The sequence below is a fragment of the Zeus faber genome (genome assembly GCF_960531495.2).
Source record: "Zeus faber genome assembly, chromosome: 7".
Classification (NCBI taxonomy): Eukaryota; Metazoa; Chordata; class Actinopteri; order Zeiformes; family Zeidae; genus Zeus; species Zeus faber.
The window spans coordinates 24808933-24821729 of record NC_137203.1 but is presented as its reverse complement, the minus strand read 5'-3'; the positions used below and the strand labels follow the sequence as shown (position 1 = coordinate 24821729).

General features: G+C 42.5%; 1 protein-coding gene across 1 annotated transcript in view; it reads right to left on the bottom strand.

Annotated features, from left to right (window-relative positions):
- The window catches only part of ncor2 (nuclear receptor corepressor 2), a gene marked incomplete at its 5' end in the record, with an annotated part of 86160 nt that extends 73743 nt beyond the window's left edge, over positions 1-12417 (bottom strand). The window contains 3 exons of the mRNA XM_080004680.1: positions 812-989; positions 10958-11070; positions 12313-12417. Coding sequence (XP_079860806.1) covers positions 812-989; positions 10958-11070; positions 12313-12417 — 396 coding nt within the window. The remainder of the gene's footprint in view (positions 1-811; positions 990-10957; positions 11071-12312) is intronic.
- Positions 12418-12797: the final 380 nt, after the last annotated feature.

The window sequence follows — 12797 nt, the reverse complement described above, 5'->3', positions numbered from 1 at the left end:
AAACTATCAGAGATCGACACAGAAGAAATGGTTAACTAAAGGCCAACTCGTAATCTCATATCCAACCATAGGGATTGACACGAGAAATATTTGTGGAGAAAGACTGAAATGAGTAGTGTTCGTACCGCTCAGACTGCAATTTCTACATAAACAGGATTACGACATATGATGAATCATTCATGAGATATCTACAACAGGCCGAACCAGACAATATCTTATTTATAAGTTATGCCCCAGATTTTACACCAATTTTTTTAAGTTACATTTCACAAAATATCGAAGAGATGTCAGATGTCTGTGAAATCAAGACAGACAAATTCAATACTTTACAACTGATCTTTGGCCAAGAAGGACAGGTGAATCTAACGTCAGCCTCACTGTGCACTCCGTCACAACAATTTTATAAAGTGTTTACAGATGGCATGCTCTCCAAATAAACATACACATCTCCTAACCTTTCACTTATACACAAAATTTTGATTTTGTTTTTGGCCTCCACTTTTTCAACATCTTCACCACAAATTCTGCATGAATTGCACTGATATTCTCATTTAGAAAAATATTGACTGAAAGTTGAAGCAGGTGCTTTTCCAGCGTGTCTTTTTTATGACTGGCCTACTTAGACAAGTGGAATTCAATGGGTGGGGGGGTTTTGTTTGGAGGGGACTTGCACCCAACTGGAGGTTGGGTTGCACTGTTAGTCAGGTGTCAACACCAAAAGTGCAGACAGTGATAGATAGCACTAGTAATTAGAGTGAAAAGTAAAAAGATGGAAGAAAATAAATGAATGACCAGAAAATCCAGCACTGACCTTGGCCATGTCCTCGGCCCCGCCCAGAGGAAGTGGAGGACGATGCGCTGAGTGCCTCATCAGAGAGTCTGGCCCCATCTCCAAACGAGGCCGTTTCATCTCTGCATACTCCACCTCTGATTGGTTGTTAGGTTCCGGCAAGTATATGTGTTCATAGCGGATGTGCTGCTCCTGGCCTCTGTTGGGGCAAGTTAAAGCACAGTAGGTCAGAAAGAACCACTCAAATACAATGTGCAGCACAGAATCCAGGTATTAATACAGGATGACTTTGCTCTGTGCTATGTCACTGGACCCATATGGTTTCCAAGGTAACGCAATCAATGTAGAGGCTGTAGAAACTTTTTTTTTTTTCTGTTTGTATGTTTTCATTGAAGATTTATTTTCTCCACAATACTGTGACAAAAACCTAATATTTCAGCAAAGCCAAAAATATCAGCCCTGTGTTTGAAGTTTGGAAATGTTATCCGACATGTGCTCATGTGTATAGTCCATGCAGGTATCACAGGGCAGCTACTGTTCACGTTTAAGGAAGATTCCAGTCAAAGACAGTGCATATCAAGCGGTAAAAAAATTATAGGGGGGAAAATCAATGATTCAGATGGTTCTGACGTTGCAGTGTCATCTTTGCAGTTAAACAATCTGAGCTGTCTAGCCACCAATATGAATGTGACAATATTGATCTGACTGAAGAATGAGGCGTGCAATGGCTTTGTTCAAACATTAATAAAATTTGCCTCTTTTGGACAAATGCTGGATGTAGCCAAACAAACAGCCTTTTGCACACAAGCCAAATAGGATAGGTCACAGCCAGGTATTTGGTTTAACTACGAAAAATAATGCAACACTTTTGTGCCTTCTCTGTGCAGGAAAGAAATCAGCTGGTGGACTTTGGTTTGAACATGAGCAATAGAAAGTAATCATAGAAGACAATTGCTCAGTAGAGTGGGAACATGAAATGGGTCACTGGGAGCTGGAAGTGGAAAGAGAGGCAAAGTAAAAAAGTGGAAACAGTGACTCACTGGAACGCTACCATCTAATGGTCTTATATATAGTACTGAGTGGAGGGTTGAAGCACTCTGTGGCTTGTGCATGCCGTTATTGGCCAGCTAATGGCCAATGACAGAGGAAGGAATAATGCATTCCCTTTTGACCTATAGTGGGAGCCATTGTCCCTGCACAGTATCAAGGATAAGAAGAAAAAAAAAATCATGAGAAATTGTTAACAAGGAGTGCTAACAAATACAGCAACACAATCAATGGAGGAGGGGAAGTGGCTTGACATAATGTGATGGGCCACGATCTGCTGTAAGTGTGGTACTGCTGTAACCACATTACACACTTGTTAAATCACATTCATGAAAGTCATGGGTTTATTGGAGGGGAGTGAAAATAGAGAATGCCACACACTAGAGCGCGGCAATAAAGCATGCTCTCACCACATAGTCAAATGACAGCTTCTGAATGTTAACTTCACAAGCTACCTAGATCTGAGAAAGTTCATCAGCCCACTCATAAATGGTGCTCTGTTCGATCTGAGGAAATGGTTTTCTCAAGCTTGGCCTCGAGGCAGATGCCAGAATGTCAGAGACTTTTCTGCCAATGTCAAAATGGAAGTGGCTGCTGAAGAGAAGAGGGAAAGCTGGGAAACACAACCATAATTGCTGGTCCAGGCCCACAATGGCCTACTGTGTGGTTTTCCAGTGTGCCGAGGAGCATGGAGCCTCTCTCTGTCTCGCAGGGTGCCAGTGCTGCTTTAGTGGTTTAATGACGAAGGCCCTGTCTGATAGACCTTTCTCTAGCCGCAGAATGGGTTGTATAGCATAGACTTATGTAATATGTGGTGCAGGATTTGCATAGTAAAAGGTGTCATGGGGTGTTATGGACAGAGATTAATTGTGGCTATATTTATGTGTAATTGCCTAAACAGCGCTTGGAAAAAGATAGGTGGCAAAAAGATGAATGCCCAGATGGTGTGTGAAAGAAAGCACTTCCCCCACACAACATTTTTCATGCTCATTCACTCACACGCTTCCACTGATTTCCATAGAGGGTTGACACTTACATAATCACATCATCAAGCTGTCTCTCCCTCTCACTGCTCCCCGTCTCCCTCTCTCACTCTCCCTCTGCAGAACATGCAACATAATCTGATCCCTCAGGAGGATTTGTAAGGAGTTGTGTGTGTGTGTGTGTGTGTGTGTGTGTGTGTGCGTGCGTGCGTGCGTGTGTGCGTGTGTGTGTGTGTGTGTGTGTAGGGGGAAGGGCAGCAATAACATATCCAACAACAGCTCCATTTGTTTCTCACTGGCTTGGGCTCCATTATAAGTACAGCAGAGATTGTGCATGCCGATAGCAGCGTTATCGTGAAGCTTGACACAGTTGGTGCCTCTGCCAATCCCCACCACCCTGGCTGCTGTGTGTACAGCCATGGAGGGCTGGGTAAGTGAGATGCCCAGGCAGGCAGCACCGCAGCTGGGATGGGTGAAACTGAAAAAGCAGAGGATGGTTTAAATACCGAGAGTGTCTAAAAATGATCCAGGACGCGTATTCTTAAAGGGGACCTACTATGCTGCTCCTTTTTACACATGTAAATATAGGTCTCTGAGGTCTCCAAATAACTTTGATTTTTTTTGCTGAAAATACCACTTGGATTATACATTTGAAACACTGTGACACGCCTCTAAACCTAGAGTTTTCCAAACCAGGCTGTTTCAATGTCTATAGCTTTAATTGTGAATGAGCAGCCAAGCCTATAGTTTTAAGCCGATGAAGTTTAAGCACAAGTTCTGGATTCTGTGAGCCAATAGGGTTTGAGCTTGACTATGGGCTCCATTTTATTATTATTTATTTATTATTACAAACTTTCACTGATTTCACCTCATCAGTCCACTAAAATCAGTTTCTGAACAAATTGAGACAAGAAATAAGCAGTGGGACAGGGACACCACACCGTGACTCTTGCACACCGGGATTTTTTGTTTCATGTAAACGTCAGAAAATAAAATAAAAACATCGACAATAAAAACACTATTTTTATTGGTTTTGTTTGAAGAAACACACAGTGGATCGAGCAGATGACCATATGAAGGAATCTGTGACGAGCTGACGTGGGCTCGTGCAGAGAGGAGAAAAAAAACCTTTGAAAACTGAGGGTTCAGAGCGTCAGAAGCCTGAGTGTTCACAGCGATGACTTTGTCATTAGCTTACCTCATTATTTGGCCACGTCTAGTATGAACATCCAGCACTGTAACATTATATACATATGACAGAAAATAGGGAAAACCATAATAGGTCCCCTTTAACAAAATAAAAAAACATTGACCAGGATAAAATGATTTTACATGTCCCTCATAAGCCAAGTAAAGTAAAATAACATTCACTAGTGCTCCACCAATATTGTCCATCAAATAAGGCCCAAACCCTGCCTCTTTGTTTTTCCCAATATAGCTTTAATGAAGCTGAAATAACGGAGCTTTCTCTTCAGGATTTAGAAAGGGAATATCTTTTTTTTTTTTTTTTTTAAACCTGTGCTGTCAGCATGCTGGGCATACAACACAGAGCGTTTGTGTGCCATTGCATTCAGGACAGAGTTAGTCTGCAAGTGGAGTTTAAGTTCTCAACCTGTAATGCAACTCTTTATTAATTCTTATATCATCAAGAACTGCTGCAATAACTCTGTCCTGTGGACAACCTTTAGAATGACAAGAGCACAGTTTTTGGTTATGGAGAGCCACCACCAACCCTCATCTTTGGAGAACTATTTATCATGTTTGAGTCTATAAATAACTGATCACTACTCCAAGAGGGGGAGAATCCCCACAATGAGACAAATAAACATAGAAACAAACAACATTTACACAAAAACATGAACATTGAATGACAACATGTATCGAAAAACTGTGAATTAGGTCACGTGGCCTCTTCCTCTCATAGTTATGGCAGCAAATGAGGGAGGAAAGAAGAGGAATGCAACCAGGAGGGTGCTGGGGTGCACTTGAAGCAGGTGTGATGGTGAGTGTGTAAGATGTCCACCGGTGAGTGTACATGACTTATCCCTATTGGCATTGGTGAAGAAGGTTGGTAATATGTCGCGGCGCCTCCGAGCAGTAGAAGGGGCCCCGAAGCCCCCCTGAACTCCGCAGCTCTGTGGACACCCTACGGCTGCAGGAAACCCCCGAGTACCCTGCCCTGCGGGCACAGAAGACCCCCAGGCCCCCAGAGAAGCCAGAGGGCCATGGAGCAACCCCACGCCCAGCCTCGAGGAGCATGACCCAGTCCCAGGGAGCACGATGAGACCCCGCACCCCAGGGGCGCACACATACAACCAACGCCCGGGTGCAGGCACAAGACGCAGCCGCCGGCACAGAACCCGGGCCACAGGGGCAAGGCACGGACCGCGGGCCCGGATCCCAGCCCCACGGCGACACACCGACACCCCGCCCGAGCCGCCTGCTCCACAGGCGAGCCGGCAGGACTTCCATGCCCACCAACGGCCAGCACAAGGAGGAGGCCCACCCCATCGCAGCTGACCAGACGTCAGCCCGGCGTTAGTGCCATGTGCCCATACACGTAGCAGCGGGTGCCCAGTAGGGCACCTCGATGTTACACCCCGCCCCCCGGATGCCGGCAGGTATACAGGCCCTCCGCCACCCCCAGCACCCGGGGCGCCCACTGCAGAGAAGCCCCGCCGCAGAAGCAAAAGGCCAACAGCCGCCCCCCCACACCCCAACCCACACCGGAAAACAGTCCCCCCCAGGGGACTAGAAAGGGAATATCAACAGAGTGCCTGAGAGTTGAAAGACTCACATTTGCTGCAAAACAACAGTACATGTTCGTGCTATATTACATCACAAAGGTTAACTAAATCAGCTTTAGAGTAGAGCTTTACTCTACTCAGACAAAACACACAGGCCACTACTTTTATTGTTTCCCGGTCTCCCACAGACATTAATCAAAGCAATGTTAAAGACAGAGAAGAATGCTGTGTGATCTCAATCAATCAACAAATATAAAATCAAGCTTGAACCACATCTTTGAGTATCCATATTGTGAGAGCCACCGCTGAAAAGAAAACAAGGTTCCCAAGGACCTCTGTGTTTAATATTTCTTAATGGGTCTTCGTGGCAGACAAAAGCAACCAAAGCCACTGAGGGTCCAAACTAGCCCAGTTTGGCTGACAACTGAACATCATTTTCAAGAACTGAGAGCCTTGAATAAATCAGTACGGATGAGTCATAATTTAAAATGACACCATTAATTTACCAACCACAAGCGGTCTCATCGGTCATTCACCCACACTCCTACTGCAATGTAGAATAAAATTATTATTGGTTAGCGTGTTGTTAATTTAATAAAGATAAATGATGGGGTTTAGTTGAGAGAGCTGGAGAGAGCCCTAGACACCTGGCCCGCACTGGGTGCGTACAGTGAAAGCTATTAATTACATTAAACAGAACAGAATAACCATAGCCATTAAATATAATTTGGTAGCACCACGCAAGTAGAATGGTGACGTGATGTAATGATCTGTAACTTCAATTTCCAGCCAGGAAAAGGAAGTAACTCGCTATGTAGAATGTCAACAGTTGAAAACCAGCAGATTCAGAATCAGCCCGTAGCCAAGGATCCCATGAGATAAATTACCATAGTTAATTAAATCAACGATTACAACTAAGGCTGTGACAATAAATACATTACAGCAATACTGCTGTCACATGACGTCACCGCGGGGTTGAGCTCATTACCGTCATCACCGCAAAAAATAAAAAATTATATTAATTTAATTATTTATATTTATTTGGTTTTTGTATTTTTTTTTTTCCTGGTGAATGTTACACGAGTGCATATTGTGTGTGAGATGAAATATCAACACAATAATCATTGTTTATTTATCATCATTGACGGTTCAAGTCGCTCTGCTCATCACTTCAGCTTTTAAACATATGGGGGATTTATTTTGTGTGTGTCTGATCATTAATTATTTCTAGGGCTGTACCAGCCTTGACCCGAACTTTGTCAGTCAAATCGGATTCGGCAGTTCAATGCGAATGGTTAAATGCACAGTGCGCATGAGGAACGGCTCCGTGCCCTATCCACGTTCCCCCAAATAAAAATAAAAAACTCAGCATTATTTGGAGGAACTGTTATTTTAATGACTGAAATTTTATTTTTTATAAAAAATGAAAAAAAGGGCCCTCCACCCGTGGTAAACTGTAGTACCGCGGTGATAGTAGCTTTTTCACCGTGGTGAGAAAAAATACCTTCCTTCACAGCCCTAACTTGTAGCAGCCATAGGTCATTGCAATTTATAATGGGCAACAAATAAGATTTTAAATGACAGCAGTTTTCCTCCTGCATTTCCGGTGGCCGTTACATTGAAATGTAGCTAAAACAACAATGGAATTTCGACAGTATAAATCTCCCAATGTTGTTACTAGTTGCCAGCTAGTGGGGTATTGTCAGCATGACTGTTAATAATTAGAAGAAGCAACACCTTTTCAGTGTGAGAAATTCCATTTCAAGGAGTTTCTTTCAATTTGTGGTATATATACACTTTGTTTTCTGGGATGTACCTGACAATTCCGCCTACACTGTTCCACCTACTTGTGTGCCTATCATGCAGACACAGAATAGGCTGCTGAAAATAAAGAGTATACCCAATTTTATTAGTGCGTTTTTAGTCGAAGATTTCCTAATATCAATTAAAATTTAGTGTAAACTGTAATAGTATGCCCAGCAGCTCCAAAGTATTCCATCTCCCTTCTTTGTAATATACGCACTGTGCCAACTATCACTACTATGGGTGGGAATCGCAGAGTAACTCACGATACTATCACGATACGTTGACCACGATAACGATGGTGTCACGATACAGCGATTCTGCGATACTTGATACATTGCAAGACAATTCATCTACGATACATCACGATATCTGTGTAACTGAAGAAGAAAAAATACCACTAAAAAGGCAAAAAGTAGGAAGTATGTATTAATTCACTGCAGCGTGGTGTCAGTTTCACAGAAATTGACAACTGAGATGAAACAATGTACAACAAAAAGATGTCCAATGTTTGAATATCATCTTAAAATATATAAAATAATCAAAACTCAAATGTTAAATTAAAGTGCAATATGAGGCACGCATGATACCTTCTTCCTTTAAACATGGTAGTGAATGAAAAAATATGAGTCGATCCACCTCCAGTAACTGAATTTAATTCCAATAAGAACCCAGTATGGTTCTTATTGGAATCAAATTCAGTTACTGGTTGTACATGTTCCATTTCTCACGTTTATAACAAACTAAATTTCATGTAAATCAGTTCAGAATGAAACAGTTACAGTCGGTTTTGTAGAGAAGTCTGCATCTCTCAATACACATTGTATTTGTTTACCAGCGGATCTTGACGGCTCCAATATGGCGGAAGAGCAGCTGCATCGCAGCGACGTACAGCAGCTCATTCACCACATGTAGTGAAGTAGCAGCAACAGAGCGCAATGTACTGTAAACCAATCATTGTGCTTCAGAGTAAAACACAGCACGCATCTGTCTTGTCTATCTTCTTTTCACTGCAATGCTGCATCCAGATTTTAGGAATTATGTTAAAAAGTAACAGCGGCAGTAAAAGTGTATTTCACTATGATGGTTAAATTTTATATTGATCCAGGGTTCACATGCGTGCTGAACCGTGGGGGGCGATCCGCACGGATCATCTACGTTCCGTTACACCACTAGTTTAGAGCGCCACCATGTTTTAATAAAAATATCAATATTTGGCGCCAGTGTATTGAAAACATATTGCAAGAGGAAGAATCACAATATAATGTATTCCAGTATCAATATTTTGTCCCAACCCAAATTATTGCAACCCTTAGCATACGGTATATGCACTTATTTTGTGTGTCTCCGACTGATTTAATGAAATGTGGTGGAAATGGTGCCGAAAAAAGTGACCCTGTAATTTATAAGGTCTTTTTTTTTTTTGGGCATATGAGCCCAATGAGCAACTTGACAACTGTGTCTGATCGGCATGGAGCCATGTGTGCAGAATTATGGAGGCTTTTGTAAAAGCCTGACTGCATCTAAACGGAGAATAAACTAATGGTTTGCCAAGGCCAACGCGGCACTATTCAGAGTACGAGAAGGAGAACAGGAAAATTTGCTTTTATGAAAGAATTCTTAGCAGTCTGATATTTGACTCTAGGCTCCCACACACATACCTGGCCGGCGGCAACACCGGCAGCTCATTTCACAGTCCCTATAACTCTTAGGAAACCAGCTAACTGCTATTCACCTGATTAGATACAATTATTATGTTTGAAGTCACTTGAGAAGTAAAAGTCTTACAAGCTGTGTCTGTCAAAGAAACTGACTGATACACGTGTTATTACCAACCACTTTAGTACACACCAAAAAATTTGTACGCCTTAGTAAACTATTGTATGGTGCTGTTTTCGCAAACACACAGAACTATCAGGAGCTTGACTTCTATGTATGCCATTAGTTTGCCTGGTGCCGGTTTCATCAGTATGGTGATTTGTGGGTTTGTCTCCAAATTGGGAACATTGTTTTACAGTGACCTATAGTAGTGGCAAAAAAGTCGCCGGAAATACATCCAACATCCGTATAAATTATGGCCGACCGGCCACCACTTACATTTTAGGAATTTCATTTAGAAAAAGCCATGCATTCCCCCGCGCTGTGCCCAAGAAATATCAAATGTATGAACCTAGGTAAGTATCTGTATTTCAGTATCTGCATATTGTGTAACTAGAAGAAAACTGTGTACCTACCTGACACCAGCACCGACACAGCACCACATCCCCCATAGCCTACACATGACCTAGAGTTTCTTCACTGTTTGTTAAGGCTGGAACTAGCTACTACTGGACTTAAACAGTGCACATCCATATGCTTCACGACAAGGGCACAACACAACCATGATTCTATCAGATTGATAGTTAAAATCGCAGCCACCAAACACTAATTGTCCACGCACTGTTGCTGGAACACTCCACCATCTGCTGTCTGCAAATGTGTCACTATAGCATTCCTCAGGCTAGTGTTGCATGCTTCATTTGATATAGCATGTTAAACGCCCCCCAGGCCCCACCTAAAAAACAGAACTTCTAAATATACCCTTTAAAATTAGTAGAGACCAGAGTGGCAAAAATGAGCACTGCCTAGATGGACCTCGTAATAATACCAATAATAAAGGCATTTCAGTTTCTTGCATTCTTTAACATATACCCCAAAAATGCCATGTCAATCAAAAAGAATAAAGTGTTGTTATAATTATCTATTATTATAAAAATAAAAAATATTTGCGTCATATCCTCTGAGCATCATGCAATATTCATAGGAAGCACATCAATAATTAATTGCCCTTCATCAAGAGTCATCCTCAAAAAGCATGACTATATAAATAATAAACCACTTTAGTAGGTACAAGACCCGAAGCACTATGCATACAACGCTGTGCCTGACTTGCTCAGACTCTACTGAAGAAAGCATAAAAAGCTGCATGCTTCACTGCCCTGCGGAGCAGTTTCACACTGCATTACAGAGAAACGGTTTGCGAATGCCAATTACATAAGGATTACACTGGGCGGAGGTTAACAGGCAGAAAGCTCCATCAAATATAATACAGCACAAAACAATGCAGCATGGTTGAGGCTTTACTGTTGATTTCTTAGCCAACAAATATTATTAAGATGAAAAAACATGACAGGACAATTAAAAGCATTAACATGTGGAGACTTTCATTTGAGTGATCGTTGGGGGATTGTTACATTTCTGTGGAATTAAAATATATTTGGTATTCAAACTGTGAGCATTGCAATTATTTTTGAAAGTATCAAAATTGACATCTTTCAGATTGAGAAAAATGGAAATACTGCTTCCCGCTGTCTAAAGTATAAACAGGACCTTGATTTAGATTAGTTTGATGAATCAAGAAAATAAACATTTGACATGTTTGAGAAAAATATACACTAACACAGGCTTGGTATTTTGAACTCAAGGCGAATTATTTCTGATATGATTTTCAGGTCGTTTAATATTTCCTTCATCCTTCCTCCAAAAGGGTCTTTATTTAACCCGTATTCTAGACAACAGGATAAGAGAGGGTGGGATAAGGTGCCTACCTTTCGTTCCCAGGTTGGAACTCTGAGAGCAGGGAGGGCCGGCGGCGATGGGGCTGGGCTAGATGGGAACTGTAGTCCCTGGCATGAGGGTGGAAGTCCACTAGCCCAACCTCCTGGAACACAAAACCACAACACGCCGTCAGAACAAACCCAGGACTCGCGTATGCATCAAACCAATCCTTTTCAAGAAACATTCCGAAATCCTCTGAGAAAGAAAGCCTTCGCTCTCTCACTTCCTTTAAAATTACTCCTAAGCCTTTTCTCCTCTGTTCTCGATTCTCACTCCCTTGAAACTGTCCACTAATTCAAGAAGAGGGGTAACCCGTGTGGCTAGTGGCCCTTACACCAATTCCATATAGATTGGGGAGAGGCTGCACGTCTGCATTTGTCGTTCTGAGTGTTGATGATTCGTGATGGGATTAACTAGAAGTGCAGCTGTTGTAGAACACGGGGGGCATTCTCAGATTGCCCTGCCCAAGAAGAGACCACTGAATGACCTTCAACACTGACGAGAGCGCCCTTCTCAGAAACACAGGCAGCTTTGCCATCGCTGCTTTAAAGGATAATTGGGACGTGTGGGTGAAAACAATGCGCAGGGACCTCAATATGGCTGCACAATGACATGAACTTTTAACTCAAACATATAATGAGGGCGCCGATCTGTGTGCACAACACTGTAACATGGGAATGTTGTTTGAACAGAGGAGAGCGGGCCCTTAGAAGTGCAGGTTGATGCCCTGTTTACTAAATATCTGCCACGCTGGCATGGTCAGGACTGCGGATAAGAGTTGGACTTATATGACGCATGGACAGCGGCAATGTTGGATATCAAAGTCGATCCTGGTCGAGCCAATCTTTCTGAGTCGGAGTGATTCCAGACTCCTGAATCATTGAAACGATTTTCTTTCCATGAACTAATAGTTTGGAAGACTAGCATCACTAAACTACACGCTCAAAACGTGGCCATGCGGCTGTAGGAGGCTGCTTACCTGGCTGGAAGATTTTTACCAGGGAGCCAAATGCCTCAAAAGGTATACAACATGATATGCAGGTACCTTGCACGTGATCCAAACAAACGTTGTGTCAATCGGAATTCTAAAGTACGATATCTATGATTGTAAGAAATTGCTGATTTTACTGAAAATGACCAATTTTACTTATACTGAAAACTATATACTACCAATATAGATCATATATGATCAAAATTGGTAAAATAAAGTCAATAGTCAACATGCCTGTATTAAAGCTAATATTTCTATAAGAATACAAATACAGAATACAGAATAGAACAGTTTATTTCCAAATTCTTTGAATGGTATTTCAGGGACAAATACAGAACACGCCAGGTCTCTTACCGTGTGTGCCCGTTGCAGCTGCAACGGCAGCGTGGCCGGGTTCGGTAGATGGCGGGTTTCCACAACCCTCCGGCCCTGTGGCACCGGCTGGGGATGAGAGGACATCCTGGCACAGCCGCTTCCTCTACAGGCAGGAAGTGGGTGGGGCTACAGAGCAGATGCCGTGCATTATTGGCGGTGCCTCGGAGCCAGCAACCTGCAGACAGAGAGTAACAAGAGCCATAAGATACACATGTGATCATCATACACACGAAATAATTTCAAAGGACAACAAAAAATAAAATAAAAATATATATATATTTTTTAAATCAAGCACATTAGCTTGGCATTCCAATGATGCCGGCCTGCTTTCGATGAATGCTTGTGTCTGTGCCGTCTCCACCGGTGTCTGAGTTTTGCACCTCTATGCCACAGCTGCTCCTCAACTACCAGTGTGAATCTGCCTGCACCTGCTAGACTGATCCTTGCTCCCCTTTCTACTGAAT